This window comes from Protomyctophum bolini (genome assembly GCF_963924005.1).
Source record: "Protomyctophum bolini genome assembly, chromosome: 23".
Taxonomy (NCBI): Eukaryota; Metazoa; Chordata; class Actinopteri; order Myctophiformes; family Myctophidae; genus Protomyctophum; species Protomyctophum bolini.
The window spans coordinates 12,556,152-12,581,882 of NC_137884.1; the positions used below are offsets into that span (position 1 = coordinate 12,556,152).

At 43.0% G+C, this 25,731-nt stretch overlaps 1 protein-coding gene across 1 annotated transcript in view; it reads left to right on the plus strand.

Annotated features, from left to right (window-relative positions):
• The window catches only part of LOC308310848 (neural cell adhesion molecule 2-like), a 111,002-nt gene that overhangs the window by 57,547 nt on the left and 27,724 nt on the right, over window positions 1-25,731 (plus strand). Inside the window, exons 2-7 of the mRNA XM_080757297.1 lie at window positions 14,729-14,803; window positions 16,274-16,480; window positions 17,014-17,157; window positions 19,365-19,502; window positions 22,412-22,529; window positions 22,766-22,935. Of these exons, the coding sequence (XP_080613423.1) occupies window positions 14,729-14,803; window positions 16,274-16,480; window positions 17,014-17,157; window positions 19,365-19,502; window positions 22,412-22,529; window positions 22,766-22,935 (852 nt within the window). The remainder of the gene's footprint in view (window positions 1-14,728; window positions 14,804-16,273; window positions 16,481-17,013; window positions 17,158-19,364; window positions 19,503-22,411; window positions 22,530-22,765; window positions 22,936-25,731) is intronic.

The window sequence follows — 25,731 nt, forward strand, 5'->3', positions numbered from 1 at the left end:
AAATCAGCGCATACAGTGGGTGGGCTTTAGACCGGATGTAAGCCTTGCACACTAAATAGAAACCATGCAGGCATGTGAACGGATGTTTATTAAAAATAGCAAATCTACAAGCGCACAACGCATCATAGCCTGATGCGTCGGTTTTATTTATCTAAAATACTGGGTCAATTGTCTGACTTTGATTGCTGCCTTAAAGTACTGTAGACCTGCATAAAATAGTGTAGCCTACTGCAGCTATTTACAACACAATGTAAAAGCATTGGTCTAAAACTACATAGCCTATATCCATTGAAAACTCAGTTAGCCTACTAGTTACTTTTTAGATTGTATTATTACAAAACATACACTAAACAACTTCAGTCCTACATTTCTTTACTTTAACTCAAGTAAAACAGTGTGTCCACTCAACTGTCATTGACAGGTAACCTAGTGGGGGAGTGGTTAGTGGGTGGGGGAGTGATTATGCAAGACATAGGGGTGTGGACAAGCATCTATTGTCACACCCATTCCAGAGGTGCTAAAATCTGAAGAATCTTTGAAGGGAAATTTCTCTACTTTGCATTTGTCTCTGTTATCTGTTTCAACAAGTTTTAGATGGTCATATCTCCTTCAGTTATTGTCCAATTTCATTGAATGATACATCATATGAAAGCTTACATTCTGTACTTTAATAATCTGTAATAATCGAGTTGAGGACCAAAGTGCTGGCCTGTTGGTCTGTTAGTGTTGCTTAGTGTTGGCGGGCTGTCTTTACAGTTCATAGAATACACATCCCCAACTAGCTCACTAACACTATACTGTAAGTAGTTACTATAGCATCACAATCATTTTAACCACCTTAACCATTATTAGTTTGGCTATTGAAAAATAGCAGATTTACAAAGCTCGTATAGCGTGTTTTTTTTTGTTCTGGGGGTCCCTGGAACAAAACCTTTTCAGATGGGGGGGGGGGGGGGGTCTGTGGGCCGTGGCCAAAATAAAGACATATAATTTTGGGGGATCCTCGGCACAAACAAGTTTGAGAACTATTGTTTTGTACTATATGCATGCCATGTGCGTGTGTTTCACCCCTGGTGAGTCGTCATTAAACAACTCATCTTGTCATTATAGGGAGTGACTTGAACAGTGTCATAGGTTGTGGATGGAGTCACACGTTACAGTGAACGATGGATACAGTTAATCATTGCCTGACATCAGACAGCAGGTTTCTTCAATTTAATGGGTGGCTACTTTCTAACTTGTGGGTTAACGGAGGCATTCGTGTACTGTCTGAGAGAGACCTAGATCTGTTCTGTCTTTCATTTCTCTGAGCAGTTTCTCTTGCGTGCTCTCGGGAGAGGGAGATGTCTAATGCTGATCCGCTTATCTCTTCAGTGGAGGTGAATTAAAGGTAGTTTCAGTCAGTGGTTCTCAACCTGTGGGTTAGGAGCCCCCAGGGTGGTCCCCAGATGGATTTCTAAGACCTTTTTTAATACCTCAAAAAGGAAAAGAAATTAAAAAATAGCGTTACGCAACAAACTAAGAACTAGTGAAATTCAGTATTATATTAACCCATTTAGACAGGACGTGTGGACTAGCTAATCCAACCGATGGATTGTGAAGACGTGTACACACATCCTAGTGCATTTTCATTGATTTAACATTCAGTGCTCAAGATGTCTCCAGACGTCATTATAATTACACAGTAGGGTGCCCAGGACGTCTGGGGACGCCTTTTTGTGATCTCCTTGTGTTTTGCGAATGCGCACTGCCATTCACTTCCTTGTTTACGCCCCGACTAAAGTGGCTCATAACTCTAAATCTACGGTGTTCTCCATGGTTTTGATCGAAACGGCAATGTATACTGTCATTTCATTTCTGACTCAACCTAGCATCTCGTTTGGAATATAAACGCTTCTAGAGAGAGTTTAGATGTGACAGCACAACGTAATTATGGAAGATTATGTCTCCCTGTTTTGGGGGTAATGGAAGGCGGGGCTTTTCTGAGTAACATCTGCCTCATCTGCTGGGCACTCCATCGCCTTTTATTCTGAAAGATTCCTGGGAAAAGAAAGTGTTAAGTTAAAAATGGGTGATGTCTTTCTTTGATAATTGTCAACTTTGATCTGATCTTTGTGTGAACTTGTGTTTCGCTGTTCAACCTGTGAGGTGGGAGGGTGGGGTGGGGGTAACCCCCTTTTTCTTTCTTAAAAAAAACAAAAAAAAACAACTTTGTACTCGGATAAACGGGGGCCATGATGTCCGGGTGATTATGGCATGCGCAGAGCATCAAAAAGAAATAATTGTTTTGGCATGGGTTCAGTCATCGATTCTCCCCGTCTCATACTAGATTATCTCTGAAGCCCCACGTTTTCTCTCCGTGGTACAAATTAAATTCCGGAATCAATTTGAAAGAGGAAATGATTTCCCCAGTCTCACTTTTTTGTTTTTGTTGCATTTAATTTGTTATTGTTTTGTCTTGAAATGAAACTTCCTCAAGTAGATTGCTTAGAGACTGAAATCAACGATGACAGACAGATAACATTGTTCCCGTTCCATTCTGCCACCCCACAGCTTGGCTTCATCTAATGGATCATAATCATACTGGATATGATTCATGTATCATAATGGAGTTCTCACACGCTCCATTGATAGTCTAGTTAATTCATAATTCAGCTTCCGAGTAACAGATGAGATAGCATAATGTTCTCCTTTTAGTGTCGAGCTACTGTGAAGATTAACAAACCAAAGACAGTCTGCAGACAAGCCTGAAGAAGACTCTCATCTCCATTTATCAGAACATAACTAACGATACAGTATATTCTTATTTTATATAGATTATAAATGTTCTTCTCTGATAAATATTAGAAATTCAGGTGAATGTCAAAGATTCAAATATATTCCATAGACTTGGCAACACACATGGCTGGACACAGAGCTAGGCTTTGGGGGGTCTAGCGCCCCTCAAAAACAACCTATCTTTGATGATGTCACTCACTGGGCAGCTTGAGTAGCATTCTGATAGTGGTCATTGCTATATAGTTCAATAACAGCCTCCCTGTCTCTCCACCTCTGAACAGAAAATACATTTTCAGGTGGGTCACCAATTTCAGGAGTGAACACCCATTTGGGTGGCATGGAGGTGGCAGTGGCTCAGGGGTAGAACAGCTGTATGGGAACCGTGAGGTTATCAGTTGGATCCTAGCTCCCCCAGAGGTGGTGTGGAAGTGTCCTTGAGCAAGTTGCTGAAACCATAATTGCTCCCGACGAGCATATTGTGTTGCCTTGCATGGTTTCCTCCGCCATCGGTGTATGAATGTGTGCGTGATGTTAATACACAATCTATGTAAAGCGCCTTCGATAAAGGCACCATTTACCATTCATATAAATGCACCATTTACCATTTATCAGCTTCAATTGTATAGTGTTCCAATTCCAATGTGGTATGCACATAACACCCACACATGCTTGTATGCAGGCAACCTGACATTCTTGCATTTACACACGTGCGAGAGCGCACGCACACACACACACACACACACGCACACACACACATGCACACACACGCACGCGCGCACACACACACACACACACACACACACACACACACTTTATCAGCAGATAACAACAAAGTAGATGTTTTGTGAGAATTCCTGCATTGGAACACGTTTTCAAATGCTAATCGCATAGAATAAAATGAAGACACGGCGTTCTGTTACTTTGTCCTCTAACCCGTTCTGTCCTCCTCATGCAATCAGCGTGCTGTTGTGTGTCAGAGCACTCCGCAGGGCGCTATTGTCTCCACGCCTCTGCCGTGTCAGGCCAGGAGGGAGAGCACAATGTCCCAACGCGTCACTTTCCCAACAACAACAAACACTATTATCAACAACAACAATAACAACTTGACAATGACAACGGCAGCCCCAGCGACATGCGGGGGAAATAGAAAGGAAAGCTCTGCAGCATCAAATGAAACTATGGGGAGAGAGATGGGCGCGGTGCGTCGCCCAGGAGATGTGAGCGTGCATGGGCAGACATCCATTATGTCACAGCCGTGCACATGTCCGACATCATAGGAAGGCATGCGTTTGTGCTTTATGAATATTTTATCAGTAGGGTGATGCATATTTTAGGCACCTTTGTATATGTCTATCCATCCATCTTCAACCGCTTATCCGTAGTCGGGTCGCGGGGGCAACAGCTCCACCAGAGAGCTCCAGACTTCCCTCTCTTCCTCCTGGGAGATATAAGTATAATCCCTCCATCTGAACCTTGGTCTGGCCGGGCTCTCCCCTAGGGAGATGCTCGAGAGGCATCCTAACCAGATGCCCGAACCACCTGAGCTGGCTCCTTCCCAAGCGAAGAAGCAGCAACTCTACTCTGGGTGTCTCTCGTGTGACTGAACTTCTTCTCACCCTATCTCTAAGGGACATGCCAGCCAACTAATTTCTGCTTGTATCCGTAACCTTATTCTTTCGGTCATGACCCACACTTCATGACCATAGTATAGGTGAGAGTATAGGAACGAAGATTGCTCGGTAGACAGAGGGCTTTGCCAACTCTCTGTTCGTCACAACAGTGCGGTACAGCAACTGCAATACCGCCCCTGCTGCTCCGGTTCTCTCATATTTCTGACAGTTCTGCTTAAAAGCCTAATTATGCAGATGCACAGATCACACCTTGGTGGGGGGGGGGGCAGGAGGGAATTCCCCTTTTAAATAATATTATGATGAACTATATTATGCTCACTGCCATACTGCACCACGCACACACACACGCACTGTTTTCACAAAAACGAAGTGAGCCGTGATCAAGGCATATCGTTCATCTGTTGACATTTGACCATTTTCCAAAGGAACTTTCGGCAACTCTGGCAATTTGGCAAATCTTTTGTTTACTTTCAAAGCGCCATCAGCAGATTGGATAATAGCTTTGACATTTTAACAGTTCCCCATGGCAACTGAATCTCTTATGTGTCTACGCTGAGATCTAAGCATTGAAAATAACTCGCATAAGCATCCTGTCAACACACAGGTGGAATATAAATCAGGGTCCTACTCTATCTGTCAAGTTGCAATTTCCTCGCCGTTTGTTCGCCCGTCTAATTGACGGGACGCGGTGACATCTGAGGTGTCAGCTTTGCCGACGGGACCAAAATGCTGATGATGTCACTGCCGGTACAGGAAGCTCAGCGTGGTTCCTCACAATGCCCCTTATTCAGGCTTACATCAGGCTGCCTCGTGGGGATTTATCACAACCCTCATGTGTAAAAATCTAAAAAGAATGACACATTCAGTAGATCTTTTGTGGCCAGATGTAATTTCTTGGGGTCTATAGTAGGACTATAGACATAGTAAATAATAAAAAAAAGAAATCGCTATAAAATGTTGTAAAAATATACATATTTAGCCCCATGCTTGAATGCCCCCCCCCCCTGTCAAAAACCTCTAAAATCCCTGAAACGAAAGAAAGCAGCAAATGAAGAAAAATTAACACTCATCTTTTACTTTCGCTAATAACAACCTAAAACATGAACCTTGGTTGAAAAAAACAACTAAAGTAAGCATTTAGCAGATGCTCTTAATCCAGAGCGATGTACAGTAAGCGAGGTAAACACACGGTAATACATCAAATGCGCAGCATATATACATCTTTTATGGTCGGTTTTGAAGGAGGGTAGGGAATTGAAAAATGTATGCCTGTTGGTAGGGCACCTTTACTGGACCCTGCAGGAGAGGGTGAACCTGTGCAAACACATCCACACGGTCATCAGTGTGTTCACTGGCATTAAGTGCTTTATAGAGATTGAAGGTGACATAATGTGACGAGCTGTCTGGCGCACACGGTGCTGCAGACAACTCATAGAATAACAAAGAGGGTGACAGACAGTCAGTCAGCGGACATCTTGACCTATTGGAGGCAGCAGGGATCATGCCTCATTAATTAAAGTAAGGTTAGCCCATTTAGATCTGAGGACAATTCTACAAATGCCTTCTAAATCCTGATGGTTTTCTGAAAAACCCTATGTTTCTATATCGGTCGTTCTGAAACATTTTCATCTCAAGGACCCCCAAAATCATGTAATTGGCCGCAGACTCCCATCTGAAAATATGTTGTTCCAGGGACCCCCCAGAAGCAAAGATTTGAGTTAAAAACAGTTCATATAACCATGAGCTTGTAGATCTGCTATTTTTCAATAGCTAGCTAACATAACGTAATGCTTAAAACACCAAAAGGGGTTCCCGCTGGAACAGCAGACGCACCCTGAGCGCACAGGACAGAGTCCTATAAATTAGTAACGCCCAGCGCTCAAAACGGAGATTGATCAAAAGGACGGAGATTATTGATATCAAAACCGATTACATCGCTCCACAGGCTGGGAGCGATGTAATTGGTGAGGAGCAAAAACTTTCTTTTTATTTACGCTAAAGACGAGTGGCTAGTCTGCATTTATGCAAGCCCCGGAAGTCATCGGTAACATACTGTAGCTCCAAATGCAACCGCATTAGAGCTATGGACCAGAGCTACATTGACATTATCTTCGTCAGGTCATAAATAAATGAAATAAAGGAGTAGTTCACCCTCCAAAAAATCTTATTTTTAGTTTTCAGTCCCCATGAAACCTTGAATTCATGGAAACGTTTTTGTTGCATTCCTAAACCAATAATTTGATAAGTGTAGACTATATCTGTTAGGAAACACAAAGATTAGAATTAGTGATAACTTTGACAGAACTGACAGGTCATTTTATTCTAAGGGTAATTCAATGTCTGTCAAAAGATGGAGGGCTGATGACAAAAGAAGGTGGTTAGGGTGAGGTTTATCTGAGCTCCCAGACCTGCATGCATAGTTCCCTGCTTGACCATTGTCATGACAACAGTCTCCACCAATTATTCAGAGAGAGAGAGAGAGAGAGAAAGAGAGAGAGAGAGAGAGAGAGAGAGTACATTTACTGAAGTACTTTACAATTTGAAGTATTTATTTTATTTTGATTATTTCAAAACATACATTAACCACGTACTTCATTCATATTCTTACAAACTCACAACGGGTCGCTTTGCGATGTGTTGTGAGCAATGCATGTAGATCTGATATTTTCAAAGGATTTTTATACATTTTACACATTTGAAAACTTGAGTATAGAGAGAGAGTCGGATTTCATTGAATGAATTGAGGGTGAAGGAGAGGATATAATAGGAGAATAGAAATGAGGGGGGGGGGGGGGAAGCTGCCACTGACCAACAGTGACATGCATTAAAATAGCTCATATTTTTGAATAGGTGCTTAATAGGACTATCATTGAGATTTCAGCTTTTGATTGTGTGCTTCGCTCAATTGTAATTGTATGATAATGATAGATATTATATTGTGTATTACTCCCTGATAGGTTGATCTTTACACTGTATTACTCTCTCACGCTTAACAATCCTTCAATGGGGAGTCATACATTGTGCAATTAAAGTTCAAGTCATGCACAAATTGTCCGTTCAAGTGCTAGATTGCCCCTCAGCATTGCCCTCTTTAACGGTTAACCACTTAAACCAATTGCATTTCATGCCCCTGCCCTACATGAAAGTGAATTACCGTCAGGTTTGGAGGCAATTGAACAACATTGGTCAGCTCGAGAACGCACACAAAATCCCCCCCACCCCCCGCGAAACAATTTTTCAGATACCACCTTTGCGCTCCCCCGCACCCACCCACCTCTTTATTTGTCACACACAAATATATAACGCAGTACAACAGCAGATAATAGATGAAAAGTAGCTAACAAGTATAGTAGATAAAAATATCAGTAGCTTTTTAGCAGCAGTGTCAGAATGTCAATGCAGTAGGCCTATGTATTAGCAGCCGTGTCAAATGTAAAATGACCTCGCTGTCTCTCCAAACGTGTGTCAAATGTGCAAATGTGAATTTCACTAACAAGCTGCTTGCTCTATTGCATTGTATGGTAGGCTAACGACAGAAGACAGACGAGAAACACATTGTTACTGTATGATGCTTAAACTAAATCATCCCCATCACCCCTGCTCTGCCCACCATGTCCCAATATCACCCCACACCCTCCGACCCCCCCACCCACTTGACCCATAGTTTGGCAGGAGGCAGTGACCTCTCTCTGTTGTGGTTGAATGAATGTCAGAGAGCCACAGGCAGGACATGGCGGGGTAATGAACAGTCCCCCACCCTCTGACATCTCCATGGGATGTAAACAGCTAGCATGCTGCTGAAAACACCCTCTGACATCTCCATGGGATGTAAACAGCTAGCATGCTGCTGAACACAGCAACTGCTTTACTGACATATGCAGGACATAGTGTACTATTGAGTTTTTCCAATAAATAAAACTTAACACTTCACAATTTATAGGCAGCATAGAACGCAAAACATCATTTAAATTATAAGTGTACATACCGTACCGTTAGCCATATGGCCTGGGCCGTGGTTGAGCGGTCCAGGCACCTAGGCCGGTAATCCAGCCTGACGGCGTGTCGCGGGTTTGAGTCCAGAGCCTGTTGGCCTTTAAAGGGAATATCTTTCAATTCTAAGTACAATACAATACAATTACAATTTAGGCATTAAGCAGACGCTCTTAATCCAGAGCGATTTACATTAAGCAAGAACAAAAAAGCATGGGAATACATCACATAAAAACATTTATCATGAAACATCCGTAAGCTAAGAAAGTAACAGTGGAATATCTATATAATGAAAGTAAAGCGCGGGAGGGTTTGTAGGGTTCGATCATACTTGCAAGATATGGGGGAGCCATACCTTTGGTTGCTTTGAATGCCAGCATCAGAGTTTTGTATTCTGTGCGGGCAGCGACCGGGAGCCAGTGGAGGGAGCGGGGCAGAGGGGAGACATGTGAGAATTTTGGCTGGTTGAAGACCAAGCGTAAGTGTACATAGCCATACAGTATGTAGCCTACTTTTCTGTCCCAAACTGATACTGAGAAACATACACTGTTTCATCACTAGCAGCCTTGATTACTGTACTGCTCTCCTGTCTGGCTTACCCCCAAAAAAACTATCGGTCGGTTACAACTTGTCCAAAATGCAGCAGCCCGTGTGCTGATAAAGACCAAACGTAGAGCACACATAACCGATTTTAAAGTCCCTGCATTGGTTGCATGTACATTTTAGATTCTAAAACGTTTAGTCCCAATACTTGATTCTGATTGGCTGGTTACCGTCACGTGACCGTTGTAAATTTCACCGATAACCCACACCTTCAATCACTTTATATCATTCCCAGTTGATTCCGCATCTCTGTAGCTGTACTGGGGCAGGGGAGTGCTTGACTGCCTTACAAACCCATGCCGTGCGGGCGTCTAAGCACCGCCCGGCTCATATGACTGTGGTAGTCTGGTAGAAGACCCTCCGCTGCGCGACGGGTCTGCCTACGCCCCCAGCCATTGTAAAATGCCCGGTAACCTGAGACCTCTCGTGGCTTATTGCTTAAATAGATTTTAAAATGATTTTACTTTTTAAAACATTGAATGGGAATGCACCTGCCTACTTCTTAGCAATGCTTCCTAATTACGTGCCCGGCAGACCCCTTAGATCCTCTATAGTGCTGGTCTCCAAGAGAATCCAGAGACTCCAAACACAAAAAGAAATATGGAGAAGCTGCCTTTAGTTACTAATTATGCCCCGTGCTGTGGAACAGCTTGCCGAGGGATCTATAGTTCTCTGAATCCGTGGACATTTTTATACGAAACCTTAAGACACACCTTTTTAGCATTGCTTTTACTTAGATGGTTGCATGTCTTTTCCTGTTACTTGCTCTTTTCTCTACTATTACTATAGTTGATGCTTTTTTTATTGTATTTGCATTTAGATTCTTGTTTTCTTGTTTATGTTTTTCCTCTCTTTTTCCTGTGAAGCACTTTGAACCACTCTGAATTGTGTTCTATAAATATTGATTGATTGATTGATATGCAGACATATACTGTGTGTGCTGTGTGCGTGCTGTATACAGTAATTATATATGTGCACCCACATTTATGTACAGAAAAAAAAATCAGACCAGTCTGAAGTGAGTGGTGCAACAGTGCCCCCTGTACATGGGGACATTGCTTGGGGACATCCTTGGAGTGGTTGCACCACTTTACATTACCCGTACTACAACTACTACAGTGAAATTAAAGGTTTCATGATATGCTGGTTTTACAAAACATGAAAAGTCTTTGTCATGGTCCTTAAAGGACCACTTCACCACTTTTCAACCTATCTTCATTATAATAGGTCCTCACTAATAATCATGAAAAAATGGTGCGATTTGTTTCTACTCGGTCTGTGTCTCATAGGAGGGCTGTGGGCAGTTCAGAAACCGTCTTCCAGTGACATCATCGATGGGGAATACAAGCTAATAGAAACGGCAGGCTTTCTAGTCCTGAAAAGTTGCAATGCGAAAATGGAAGCCATCGTTCTCACGATGATGAAGATATAAACATTTTTGTAAAAAAATCTTGTTTAAAAATAAATCTGCCTAATGATGATGTCACTGGAAGACGGTTTCTAAACTGCCCACAGCCCTCCTATGAGACAGACTGAGTAGAAAAAGATTGTGCCATTTTTTCATGATTATTAGTGAGGACCTATTATATGAAGATAGGTTGAAAAGTGGTGAAGTGGTCCTTTAAGTCTGTATTAAAAGGTTTTAACTGAAAAATCCACTCCAGTGAGCCATGGCAGGCTTTTGTCTCTCAATGCTGCACTATTTAAAAGACTCACTTCTACAGACCGGCTTTTAAGTTGTGGGTTATAGTCTCTGTTCGTGGAAGCTTTGGAATAATTGTCTCTTTGTTGTTTTAGCTTTTTGCTGTTTGTTCTTTTCTTTTTTTCCCCCACACTGTGGTTGTTGTGGTTTGAGTTGTGAAACTCTTTGTAAACTTGTTTTTCAAAAGTGGCATATAAATAATATGTAGGCTACCTAGTCATATATTTTCTGTTCTGTGTCAGGCATGCCCAAATATGGAGTGTTGTGATGTCAGTACAGGCCAGCTCCATATGAGCCTGGGCAGGGGCCCTGTCCAGAGCCCGGGCAGAGGCCTTTTGTGGCAGTTCTGGACAAACGTGTGTCCAACTGAATCGACGCCGGGCACTGCACTCCCTGTGGGGCTGTGGAACGCGTGTGTCCAACTTGATGTCGGTGGGGCGAACGAGTGGTTTTCAAGTGACGTGCATTACAGCCGTACACACAGACAGAGACATGAATTCAGATTATTAACAGAGTTAAACCTAGTGATATTAAGGCCACGTGTTGCAAGACTTCACTGTGTATGCACTGCATGTCGCTTGTGTGCCAGCCACATAATAATAATACATCACCCCACTAGGATGTGAAGCCATTATAGACACAGCTAGCAGAGTAGACTATCTAAATACATGAAATATCGCCATGTCTATTGTTATTTAACTCGGCTCTGCACATATGTGACTTTTTTTCAATATTGTTCTGTACAAGTGACGCCTGCATCTGTATTTTTTTTTATATTTGTGTTGGCTATTAAGTGAAGGAAACGGGAATGTCCGCATCACACAATAAACCGCTCTCCAGTCTTTTTTAATTTGAACTAAAAGAGAACAACGTTGTGCCCTGGCTGCATGCAGGGATCATGTTCGTTGTAATAGTAAAACAAAACAGACGAGAGAGCATTCTTTTCATTTCATTCTGTGACTTGAACATGGCCTAATCTCCTTCAAACCACAGTCCAGGTGTAGAGAAATATATATTTCTAATATTTGACATTACAAAGGTTATGGAAATGACCCCTCATTAAATGCAATTAGTTTCTCTGTACTACTGAGAACAAGGTCTCGGATACTTGACATGCCTTTATTACCATTACATCACCATTATTACCATAATCATTTGACAGGGACCTTTTCCCCTTGAGGGATGGTCTTATTAGCAATAGCATCTGGACAAAGTGTCAGTTCTCAGAGAATGAACGCCACAGGGATCATTAACAACGTCACTTCTGGTTCCTCTTATAATAGTTTGTATATCGTTGCTGTCGGTCAGAAACCGCGCAGGTAACTCCATATTTCAGCTTTTTGTTTGTTTTCGTAAATTAATGCACTACTTTTTTGTACTAGAGCACAGAGAATAGCAGATCTACAAGGTCACAAGTTCACAACGTGTCCCAATGTGATGGAGGTGGTGACAGCTTGTAGATCTGCTATTTTTGAAACATTTTGAAAGTGAAAGTGGCTTGGTCTGTCTGTGGGTTTTCAAGACATTTCTTATCTCCTTTGAGGATCCGGTTGACCTCTGTGGAACAATGAATGACCTAAAGCAGTGGGCTGCACTGTATACAGGGATAAGGAGAGGTTAAACACAGTGTTTATGTGAACGCATCAGCAGCCAGCTGTGTTTGAGCATAGTGATTTGTTCCTGTGTCAAATGTGCTGGAATGAGGCTCTCACTGTGTGTGTGTGTGTGTGTGTGTGTGTGTGTGTGTGTGTGTGTGTGTGTGTGTGTGTGTGTGTGTGTGTGTGTGTGTGTGTGTGTGTGTGTGTGTGTGTGTGTGTGTGTGTGTGTGTGTGTGTGTGTGTGTGTGTGTGTGTGTGTGTGTGTGTGTGTGTGTGTGTGTGTGTGTGTGTGTGTGTGTGTGTGTGTGTGTGTGTGTGTGTGTGTGTGTGTGTGTGTGTGTGTGTGCCACAGTCTGAACACGCACCTCTTCAGACTCCATCTTAGCCCATAGCACTTGCCGTAGTACTTGCCCTAGCCTCGACCTCCGTATGCAAAGGCTCAACTTATGTAACTTAGATAGCAGTTTATATAGATCTATAGCATTTTTTTTATGTAAACATAGCACTATATAGTATGCATAGTTCCACTGTTACGTTCTTAGCTTATGTATGATTCATGATAACTACTTTGTATGTAAAAAGGGGTGATGTATTGCCATGCTTTTTTGTTCTTGCTTAATGTAAGTCGCTCTGGATTAGGAGTGTCTGCTAAATGCCTAACTCTAAATTGTAAATTGTACCCTGCCCGGACATATGCATATTTTTGGCATACTGTGGCATGTGTAATTGATTGAAAATAATTAATTTATTGGGATGAACTACTCCTTTAATGGGTTAATTAAGTATTTCTGTATAGGCAATAAGGTACTTATTCCTTCACAGATGCTAAGGAACATGCATTTTTGAACAGCACCTGTGTGCTCTCAGACAACCTCCCCTTGGTGAAATCACTTTAGATTGGAACTCATCAATATATATGTCTAAAATGTAGACTAAATCAGTCCAGCTCAATAAATCCCTCACATTCTTTTTACCTTTCTACCAGGGGGAATTGTTCATCCCTGTCTGGTTAATTACACCATAAACCAGTAGGGTAGGCAAGCAATTAAACATGACTCATTTATTCCAAGTAAGGAATTAGGCCCAATGTCTTTCCAATGTGGCTGCTGTGCACAGAGCCTGTTAGTGCAGCAATGGATTTGTTTTGATGCCGTTCTGGGAGGTTGCTTCAAAGTTCAGTGAGCCAAAATTAATGAAAGTTTTTTTTTTTTACTGTAGGTGTGAGGAACTGTCCATTGTCTTGGAATTGGAATTGGAATTCACTCATTCCTGCTGTGGAGATGTATACTGTAGATGTGTTATTTTCTTGTCCTCTCTCCATGGAAGGTGTTGATTGGTTAAATTGATGCGATGTAATAACTGTGTTTGTTGGTGTGTTTTCTATGGATGACAACTTTCCTTAAGATTATTTACATTAAGTCTGTACTAAGTGCACCTCGAGTTGTCTGCCAGTGTTTTGATTGATAGCCTACATTTTGATTGGCTTAATTTTCATAAAAAGAACATCTCTCTCTCTCTCTCTCTCTCTCTCTCTCTCTCCCTTTATGTAAACCATAAATTGCGGATACAGGTGGTGTGAATAAAGTTTCTCTGTCATTTCTGAGCAAATTGATATCACTCTTAACAATGGGTCCACTTGAACCTTTTGAATCTCAGTCCCAGTGGAAGTGGCCAATGTGACGAATGTTGCTTTGATTGCTGCTTGAATATCTGGCAGGCTGCACTCTTGTCATCAATTGTGTCTGATTTTTGTCTCCTTCACTGAAACTGTGGCTCACTATAACCAAATTGATGTCTGTCAAATGGTGTGGTAATGCGTATTCCCGACCAGCCTTTATATTTATTGTGTGTGTGTGTGTGTGTGTGTGTGTGTGTGTGTGTGTGTGTGTGTGTGTGTGTGTGTGTGTGTGTGTGTGTGTGTGTGTGTGTGTGTGTGTGTGTGTGTGTGTGTGTGTGTGTGTGTGTGTGTTTGTGTGTGCGCTGTGCGTGCGTGGGCGAGTTTGGACGGTGTTTCATTTGGAAAGTGTTGAAGGACAAATAGCAGTTGCCTAGGCCCTAGGCAACTGCTATTTGTCCTTCAACACTAGGGTGAGTTGAGTTTTGTTGCCATTTTGTGGTATTTGGCAGAATAGAGTGTACAAATGGATGGTCTTTGGAATTATAAAGTTAGAGTAATTGTATAGCAGACATGAATGTCCACATACAAGCTCTGACTGTGGGATCAAAATGAAATTGATTCTGGTTCCACAATGTTGGATCCGTTTCATATGGTTCCGGATCCCAACCCTACCAAAATCATATGGACAAGAAAGTACGAAAAGCTGTAGTAACACTATCTATCTGTCTCTGTCTCTCTCTCTCTCTCTCTCTCTCTCTCTCTCTCTCTCTCTCTCTCTCTCTCTCTTTCTCAAATATCATCATGTCAGCTGTCGTCCAGGTGTCCATATCCTTGAACAAAGTGGAGCTGAGTGTCGGAGAATCAAAGTTCTTCACCTGCACAGGTATGTGTGTGTGTGTGTGTGTGTGTGTGTGTGTGTGTGTGTGTGTGTGTGTGTGTGTGTGTGTGTGTGTGTGTGTGTGTGTGTGTGTGTGTGTGTGTGTGTGTGTGTGTGTGTGTGTGTGTGTGTGTGTGTGTGTGTGTGCCGGTTCTAGGCCTTTAGTGGCCCCAAGCAACATAATGTTATGTGCCCCCCCTGTAAAAATCTGTAAATTTGCCATGAAAATGCTTCAATCTGGTGCACTTTGAGATCAAAATTAAGAAGCTAGGCCACATGTGGCCAGTAGCCCATGTAAGGGATAGGGGATACATAAAAATAAATCTTGTCCCTGGGACGAGGCCCCCTCAGTGGTTGAGGCCCCAAGCGACCGCTTGGTTCGCCTATGCCTAGAACCGGCCCTGTGTGTGTGTGTGTGTGTGTGTGTGTGTGTGTGTGTGTGTGTGTGTGTGTGTGTGTGTGTGTGTGTGTGTGTGTGTGTGTGTGTGTGTGTGTGTGTGTGTGTGTGTGTGTGTGTGTGTGTGTGTGTGTGTGTGTGTGTGTGTGTGTGTGTGTGTGTGTGTGTGTGTGTGTGTGTGTGTGTGTGTGTGCGCTCGCGACACAGCTCTTTTCCGATGAAAACGGACTATCAAGGTGAAGAAGACTGTGGAACGCCTCAAGAAAGGTCATCAGTGACCAAAATGTTGCTTATACTTCAATAAATCCTCTACTGTAACACATTGCAACGCAGTGCATGTGCGGGCATGCTTTCTTTATTATTGATGTGCACTTGTTTGCCAGCCGAATCCACTGAGGTCTGCCCTGTAGGCCAGCTCACATTAAGGTCAGCTTGACACTGACTGCAGCATTGATTGCCTACAGTACAGCTGGCCTACAGGCCAGCAGGGCAGCTCTCTGTGGATTGGTCTATACGCAGCTGCGTTTCAGATTTTATTCTAGTTGTGTGAAGGCTTTTCTCAACAGAGACTGTGGAACACAATGAACCGTAGGAAATAATGAAACACCAGGAGAGGCACTATAGGCAAAAGAACAACAAGCAGTGTGCAGTATAGGAACAACTCGGTATAAAAACCAACAAGGAATACACTGTGATAAACTTCACGGGAGCAATACACAGCACAGAGACTCACTGGCAAGGAACACACAACACAAGGGAGCATCATACACATTACACACACAAGGTAAAAGCACAAAACTGACAACGCATGATATCGTTGCTGTCGGGCAGAAACCTCTTTACCATACTTTGTCTTTTGACCATACTTTTGTATTTTATCGCATAAAAGTATCAAAAATAGCAGTTCTATGAGCTCAAAATGTGGCGTGGAGCAACACGTTTTGAGCTCGTAGATCTGCTCTTTTTTAATTTGAATCCTGAAAAGTGACAGTTTTGGACATGAGGTTTCCACCTGACAGAGACGATCGGCAACTTCTGTCTCTCCTTCATCTCTCTCTCTCTCTCTCTCTCTCTCTCAGCCATCGGTGAGCCGGTGAGTCTGGAGTGGTTCAACCCACAGGGGGAGCGCATTGTGGCGTCCAAGCGCGTGGCGTTGCACACAGAGACGTCGCGCTCACGCCTCATCATCTACAACGCTGTGGTGGAGGACGCCGGCATCTACCGTTGCCAGGCAACGGACGCTGCCGGGCAGAGCCAGGAGGCCACCGTGGTGCTGGAGATCTACCGTGAGATGCACACGCACGCACGCACTAGAACTCATACAGCATATAATGAGATGACAAAAGATATGCAAGTATCTTTTTCAATACTTATGCTCTACAGTCAGTCAGAGTACATTCAGTCAAATATTATACATTTTATTCCACTACAATTTGTAGTTTCCTATTTATTGGTATCAAACTGCTACATTCTTTTTCAAGATTTTAAATAAATAAATTGCATAAATTGGCCAGAATGAGATGATGATAAGAGCGCCCCTCACACACGGGTGTGAAGTTTTATTATTATCAATACAATCTTAGTGTTTTGGCAATTATTCAAGGGACTCATGCCAGTGATTTAAAGTAAGTGTGTGTGTGTGTGTGTGTGTGTGTGTGTGTGTGTGTGTGTGTGTGTGTGTGTGTGTGTGTGTGTGTGTGTGTGTGTGTGTGTGTGTGTGTGTGTGTGTGTGTGTGTGTGTGTGTGTGTGTGTGTGTGTGTGTGTGTGCATGTGCGTGCATGTGCGCGTGAATGTGTGTTGTGAATTGTGATGTCACAGAGAAACTGTCATTCCGGGAGGTGAGGTCACCGCAAGAGTTCCGCCATGGCGACACGGCGGAGGTGATTTGTGATGTCATCAGCTCCCCGGTGCCCGTGGTGGCGTGGTTCTACCATGACAGAGATGTCACCGAGACACAGCCCAGTAAGACACCATATAGCATCTAGTGCACTGGTTCTACAGAACAGACATATCACAGAGTAACAGCACAGTAAGATACTATATATGTAGTGGTTCTACAGAATATCACAGAGGAACAGCCCAGTGAGACAGGATACCATCTAATGCGTGGGTCTTCAACAGTGGGTCCAGGACCCTTGCCCCCTTTCTGAAACCATGCTCCTCGCCACTCGCCCTACACACTTGCCCTCGATATGCGCGTTCACGCGAGGCTGCGCCATATTAACACATTTTGTACATAATACGTCCTGAAACGTCATAAGGATTGGAACCGAGAGGTGCCTTAGACGTCTGTGGACGTCCTAGCGACGTCCAAACGACGCGGGGCGAGATAATAATATTCAGAATAATAACTTTTTTTTTTTTTGGCATTTCGCTTTTCGCTTGCCGTATGCTAACGCTCTGTGAAACTATTAGCTTGTCATTGACTCCCATGTTAGCGCGGCGGAAAGAATGACTCGTATCTCCTCATCCAGGGCGCTCTCCGTGGTGATGAATGGATCGATATGCTGGCGCTGCGTTTCTGCTCCTCATCCGTCTCTCCCGCAAAATATGAACTCTTTTTGGAGCGTATATAAATATATTAAGATGATCGGAGATTGTGATGGCACTTTGTCAGTCAACTTTTTTAAGAAAGTATTTCCGGTTCATGGCTTTCAAAATAGAAGCGATCACTACTCTGGCGATTACTCTGGCGCAAGCAGCGCCTTTATTTTGATGCAGTTCCGGTACTAAATGTGTTAAGTGTCGTCCGAAACCAAGCAGCCTTGAGTGGAAGTGGCTCAAGAGCGAGTCAGTGCCGATCTAGACTCGATTGCCTTGTGCAGCCCTGCTCTCTGTCCGCATGGAAACCGCGACCTACAAATGTACCACCACAAATAAATGATAAATAAACTGCTCCTAAACAATCTTTATCTGATGCAGAATAGACAACGCTCCAACTGATGCTCTTTATTTACCCCACCGTGAAAAACTATAAATGAAACCACACAAACAAAACAACTTTTAACACAATTATTTATAAACACCATGGATGTATATGACCTTTTTGACAGTCACGCTGTATTTCCTTTTAAATGTCCATATTAATGAAATCCACATGTCACACAAACATATTAACATACACGATGCAATGCAATATAACTGTATAAACAAAATAACGGGTAACATAATGGCATGATGGTAACTAACCATGGCAACGAATGGTGTCTGTTTCCTGTTTCCAAGGAGGGCGAGTGCATTTCCAAACAGTTTCTTATACGCAGCACCCTAATCAAGGGAACTTGCTGGAGGGGCACTTCGTGACGAGGGAATTAACCTCAGTTTCAAAAAGGGCCCTAGGGCAGTGATTGCCCTAGGGAAACCCAAATTAATCATAATTAACTGGGGAACCTCCACGCTGACACAAGCACTTAGAATTGTAGGCATTACATTTAGTTTGACTCAGTTCAACAATATTGTGAAATAGACTCTTTCTTGACATTTTGGCCAATGTTTGACCATTGTATAGACAGTATAGTTTGTTGATTAGTTTTGGTGCGGTAATGGTTTTATTAAAATTTTAGAGGTATTAAAAATACTACAATTCTTGGCTTTAACGCTGTCGTGTCATTGTTCCGACAGCACACTATTCCGACGGCGTGTTGGTCCGACTCGTCCCATTACTAACCCTATCCCTAACCGCATGCGAAGCTTTGTAGTCGGAGTAATGAGATGTTGGAATTATTATGGGCAGTCCCCGGCTTGAACAGATGGCATTTTTAAAGTCACCTTGACAAACAATTTTAAAATATGAAATGCTAAACTCTCGTGTGGGAACGCAATCCCAAGTCACTGACTCATTGAAAAGATGTATACAGTACCAGCATGCCATTTATTTTAAAATATTTCCCTGCTTTTGTCTGAGCTCCACAATAGAGAAACCTCAGCTCAGCGTATGAAGTTGAATGGAAACAATGTTGTCTTGGAGGAGATTAATAATGTTCGGAACTTCGGACTCTCCCCCATGTTGCTGTGGTTAGGGTTAGGGTTAGAGAATCAGTGCATATGACTATACAGTTTTGTATTTGTTCAATATTGTCTGTGTATCAAATGTGCTGTACATAAAAACTCTCTCTCTCTATCTCTCTCTCTCTCTCTCTCTCTCTCTCTCTCTGTCTCTGTTTCTCTAGGCAGATACCAGGTCCTGGCCAATAACAACCTTCAGATCGATCAGGTGACCAAGGCAGACGAGGGCGTGTACCGATGCGAGGCCAGCGTGGAGGCGCGCGGTGAGATCGACTTTGTGGACATCGCTGTGGTCGTCAACGGTGAGCCCGGGTTCCACAACCCCTCAGTACAGCAAGGGTTCCCACATGTTTCAGGCTGCGCCCCCCAAAATAAGTCCTGGGGAGCTCCCAAAATAATCATATTAGGACTGGGGATCACAAAACTGGGTGTTCACAAAAGCCTGCTTAGACGATTCTTTTTTTTTGGAAAATTCTCTCAGAAGTAAGCAGTGGTTAAAATGTCTGGAGACGGGGGCACGGTGGCACAGTTGGTAGTGCTGTCGCCTCACAGCTAGAAGGTCCTGGGTTCGATTCCCGCTGGGCATGCTGTGGGCACTGGCGGCGTGTTCCCTCCTCCACGTCATCAGTGCCCATACCCGAGGCGGGGGTTGGCGATAGGGCCTTTCTGTGTGGAGTTTGCATGTTCTCCCTGTGTCCCCTAGGGTAGATACCCTCACAAAAACATGCTGTAATCCTGGTCTCTAAAACTACCTCCCCCTGGCCAGCCGGGGCGCCTGATGGAGGGGAAAGGAACTGGTCGGAATAACGTGTCCCTTCCACGCGTTACGTCCAACGGGGAAATTCCCCTCTGTCAGGTGAAAAGAAGCAGCTTGGACTCCTCATGCATAGAAGGAGGCATGAGGTCAGTCCGCTGCCCCCCCAGGTTGGCAGAGGAAGTGTAGCGCCCAGGATTACATTAGATAATTGGCACTGGGTGATAAGAAAAACTGGGTTATAAAATCGTGGGATAAAAATGTTATAAAAAATATAAAAAAATGTCTGGAGACCAGGGTTCAAACCTGGGTTAGAACACTGAAGTTACGTACTGTGTAAGTAAGAACTGGAACAATGACAGTGTTTTCACATAGTTTTCACAGTGTAGAAAGCTGTGATTTCACTCTGAAAGTCTCCAGTCATTCATGCTGCGCTCCAGCTTGTTTGAAAATACGGAGTGATGATATTTTGCAGAAAAATATCAGAATATGTGAAACGTTGCACTGCTCTCTGCAGACTTAAATATCACATTATTCTTTAGTTTTTTTTTGTTTTTGAGGAACTGAGATGAAAAATGTCCAAATGAAATGGGAGCTGTTGGTTTGAACACTGACATCGTAAGCTTCATTTTAGAGAGCTTGGGTGGCACAGTGGTAAAGTATGTGCCCACCACCACAGAGGTCGGTGGTTCAAATCCACCGTGGTGCATCAGACTTTGTCGAGTGTCTACACACGAACACAACTGGGCTATGGGACAGCATCTGTCAGCGGGGAGTTTTGGGCGGTAGGACGAAGGTTCTACGTCCTCCGATTGGGGGCTGCTCACTAGCTGGTAGATGGGATACAACCGCAGTGCAACAACAATAATAATATCAATAGGTGCCGGGAGGAATTAGTTCATATAAAAAGAGGTGAAAGGCAATAAAATAAATAACGTCATTGTAGTTTCTCACATAGTTCATTATTAGTGTTAATCTGTCCCTGTCTCTCTCTCTCTCTCGCTCTCTCTCTGTTATTTCCTTGGATTGAGATTTTCAATTAGTGAAGCTCTGGGCTCTGCGTGTCCTGAAATAAAATCGAAGGGTGTCATTTTCATTTCTCCATTTGTCCTCATTTAGCAGCGGTAAGTGAGTCACCTGAAACTGGTGGAGTGATTGAAATGTGATCTCGCTAAAGGCATAAGCGCTGCACGTCACGCACGAGCGGCCTATGTAATTCTCTCCCACTTAATAATGAAATAGCAGCACTACCCTTACCTTACCCCCCCCCCCCCCCCCCCGCAAAAAAAAGATATGAATTGCATTCAATTTAGCACACCGCTTGCTTCAGTTCTGTGCAGAATCCAATAAGCTTGCTCAATGAGGCACAACTGATTACTCCAGCCACAACGCTGAGTCACTGCGTTTTACCCAAATGGAGCCGAGTAGACCGCCACATGTCATTATAGACATTACAGAAGGTATTTTATAGATCTATTGTGTTTAAGCCTACAAGTACAAATAGTATGCATTTTTCAAATCATTGATATCAAACATTGAATTTGTCTGCCTGCCCATCTCTGTTTGTCTAAATATATCTATATATGTTTGATTCATTCATTATAATAGGTATGTAATATTTATATTTGAGTATGATGATAGAAGTGACTAATAAGTAATCAGACAAGTGCTCTTCACAGATAATATTCACAGTAATATTCATTTAGATTTGAGGACATTTCTGACCATTTAGATTTTATAACATTTCTGACAGTGACATCGTAGGAACACCATGAGTTGAATTTGAATGAAGTAAATATATAATCAAACCATCTATCCACCCGCCTTTCCAATCCCTGCCACCTCCTTTGTGAGTGTGAATTAATTTGAATTTAATTTGAATGCGACTCATGTCATTTCTCTCATGTCTCCCCTCTCTCTGCCCTCAGTTTCCTGTCTCTATATACTCCCCGTCTAAATAAAGCAACCAAAAAGCCAAGAAAAGAAAGCACACACAAATAAGTATTGGATGTAAAGGAAGCCAGGAACCCTCCTGGGAGTCAGATCTACAGTATGCATGTTTTCATTGGACTCCACGTTACCTCTGGAGGGTTATTGAGGTGTCTCTCGTGTTGTTGATTCCTCAAGGCCCAGCTGTGAACCTGCCCCGAGGAGACACAATGATCCGAGAAACTTCAGTTAAACTCGTTGGCAGAACTGAGTTGGGCAGTGGTTCTTAGCCCATTAAAACTCATTACCTGCCAGAATTGTTTCAGTCTGTGTCCATTCACTGCCAAGGTAAGGTCGGAAATCTTATTTTGAAGAGCATTAACTCGCTGAAGAGCATTGATGCTGCAGCGGGACCACAATAAGCATTAGCGAGGACCAATTATATGAAGATAGGTTGAAAATGGGTAGTTAAAGATGCTTTGCGGATCCGGTGTAGATTTTAAGCATGTTGTGTTTGTCTTCCACCAGTGCCTCCGGTCGTGTCGGTGTTCCTGCCCTCCTTCAACGCCACCGCTGACTACCAGGAGTCGGTCACCTTCACCTGCATCATCTCTGGGTCGCCTGAACCCCAGGTCACCTGGCACAGGTAACTGTTGAACCCTTTTTAACGGTAGTTTTCCACTGAACCTTGTCGGCGGTTGCCAGCGTTGGAGAGTGCCTGTTGCCTAAAATCTGCTGTTGAATGGCCGGTGGGTACACTGATAAATCCACTGTTGAATATTGGTGGTAGTAAACAGTTCAAGATCTGCTGTTGAATGGGCGGTTGGTTGGGTACACTGTTGCGCTCGTGTCCTCAATTCGTGTCTTTCTCACGCTGTCCAGGAGAGGACAGCAGTTGCAGCAGTCGGAGCAGTATGTCTTCAGCAGTCTGGAGGGTGGCCGGAGCACTCTAACCATCCACAACATCAGACAAGACCACGGAGGAGTCTACTCCTGCAGGGCCACCAACAAGGCCGGGTTCCAGGAACGAGAGTTGCTCCTCAAGGTGTTTGGTAAGTGAAGCCGCGAGCAGTGAGGCTGCGGCATACACTAAATATCAAATATTACCTACAACGCCTTGCATTATAACTGCCGTTGTGAGCTTGCAGATCGGCTGTTTTTCCACAATACTGTATTTATCTATGGAACCGAGTCAAACTAAATGTAATGCCTCAACTCCTACAATTCTAAGTGCTTGTCAGGGTGGGGGTCCCCCATTTCAAATAATTATGAGTTTGGGAATCCTTGCTCTAAAGTTTAGAGCAAGGATTCCAAAACTCATAATTCTTCCTAGGCCAACGTTCTGGTTTGTTTAGAGTCTAAACAAACCAGAACGTTGGCCTAGGAAGAACTTGCCAAAATATGTTAAAACCAAAACCAAATAAAGTTTGACAAGGGTTTTATACTGCAGGTTTTATTCTGTTTTATACTGCTCCAGTCTGGCGCCATTTCTGCCAACAGACATAGTGGTGTGTTGTGCTATATTTCTCTCCAATAATTGCAGTTTTTTGCCATCTGGCTGTGTTTGTTGTAATATGTGAAATGACAAAGACAAGACGAGTGCTACAGTTGGCTGTTTATTTCCTGACTGTGTGATTCCGGTTCAGAATATATAGCAATGGGGAGCCGGAGGAGGCTCAATACGAAAAAGTGAAGTGAAGCAACAATCCATTTTATTTGCGGTCACACAGAAAGGAGTCATCCTTCACAGCCAAAATGTTCTGTACAGATTGCAGAAATAACACCAAGCAAAACACAAAGCATAGCCAACAGGAGAGCATTCCATCGCCTTCTATGCAAGATCACCACGGATCATCATCGCACACAAATGTTTCACTTAATGTCTCTGTGGCTTTTGACTTTTCATTTTCTTGTAGTCTCCCCCTCCACGTGCAGGCAGGCAGGCAGGCAAGGCAGGCAGGCAGGCAGGCAAGGCAAGGCAGCCATCACAATGTTAATTCACCCATCATGCACACAGTGTTGTGACTTGCAAACGACTCAGTGAGGGAAAGAATACTGATCTGCAGAACAGAGGACGAACCTCTCTCTGTTCATCGCATTGCCACATCGTTGATGAAACTTTAACAATTACATGAACTTGAGAAAAATAAGTCCATGTAGTGAACTGCGGTCCAAAGTTCACGTGTAGACGTATTTTGATCAAAGATCTTGTGGGAGATATTTTTCACTGTTTTTCATATAATTCAAAATGGCGGGTGATCTAAAGGTCAGAGGTCAAAAGTAAGAGCACAGAAGTTTTTTGGTATGAGGAGACGCATATGTGTTTCATTACCGAAGGTCAAACGGTTCATGAGCTATGCACTTTCAAAGTTTGCATTTTCAATTGAGTGATATATAAGCGCCACCCTTTGGCCAATGGTCGATGGCTTCGCAACCTCACCGTTTGGCATGGCCCTCTACCATATTCCCGAGTTTCACGAAAACCGACTGCACGGTTCAGCCAGAACTGCTATTTTTGGCGGAAGAAGGAGGAGGAGAAGAAAAAAACAGACAAAAACAATAAGGGAGCCCTTCGGGCCTGCTTGGTCCCTTAATAATAAAATTACTCTTCTCATTCATCGAAAACGCAAATAGAATAATCACGGAGAAAATAATCGATAGTTGCAGCCCTACATTTATTTGTATGTTGTACATCTTCATAAAGCTGCAAGCTATTTCCATCACACATTCTTCTGATAACACTCTTCTATCACCATAAATTATGAACTGACAATGAGATTCATGCTTCACTCGTCAGCACAAGGAGTTCTTGTTGTTCAACGTACACATTTAGATGAAGGTAAGAGGGGAGGGCCAGCGGAGGTGGCATCTACAGTAATACAGGCATAAGTTAGTTTTATCATCCCTGACATGACAGCACAGTGGATGGGAGAAGCACAGGGAATATAGATCTCTCTCTCTCTCTCTCTCTCTCTCATTGTAACAAACAGCAATGGTGTAAAGTAACTGTAAAAGTAATTATACGTAAGTACAGTACATGTACTCAAGTACTGTACATAAGTACAATTTTGAGGTATATGTTTTTTTTACTTTGTTCACTATTTGCAAGGTTCAATGCTGGTTCAATATTGTACTTTTACCACACTACAATTATATGAAAACGTAATCTACTAATTACTTTGTAGAATTGTATTATTATAACAAAACACACCACCAAATACAGTAGCTAATCTACAAACTCACAATGTGTTGCAATGCGATATACATTGTCCAGGATATATTTCACAAGTTCAGAACTTACTGAAATGAGACATTCTGCACAATTATTGTTAATACTTTAGGTATATTTTGATGCCAATACAGTTGTACTTCTACTCAAGTACATTATTTTTGAATATGGGACTTCTACTTGTAACAAAGTATATCTACATTGCAGTATTGATACTTTTACTTAAGTAAAACATGTGCGTCCTTCCATCACTGATGCTATGGTGATCCAATGAGTCAGCATGCAGGGTTAAAAGGTTCAGAATCGTATTGACACAACATAATGGTGTGTTCAGTGCTGTGTCATCTTGACTTATAACTTTAATATGATGAGCGTTGCACATAGAGGGTCTCTGTCAATTATTATCCCCCCTCTCTCTCTCTCTCTCTCTCTCTCTCTCTCTCTCTCTCTCTCTCTCTCTCTCTCTCTCTCTCTCTCTCTCTCTCTCTCTCTCCCTCCATCTGGGGGCTGGGGATTTACAGTGGAGGATTTGATTTTTACATGATTGGTGCCCTTGCCGTAAATGGTTTATTTCTATGGTCAATCCTACAGTGTTGAGTAAAAGACAAAGTGTTTAAAG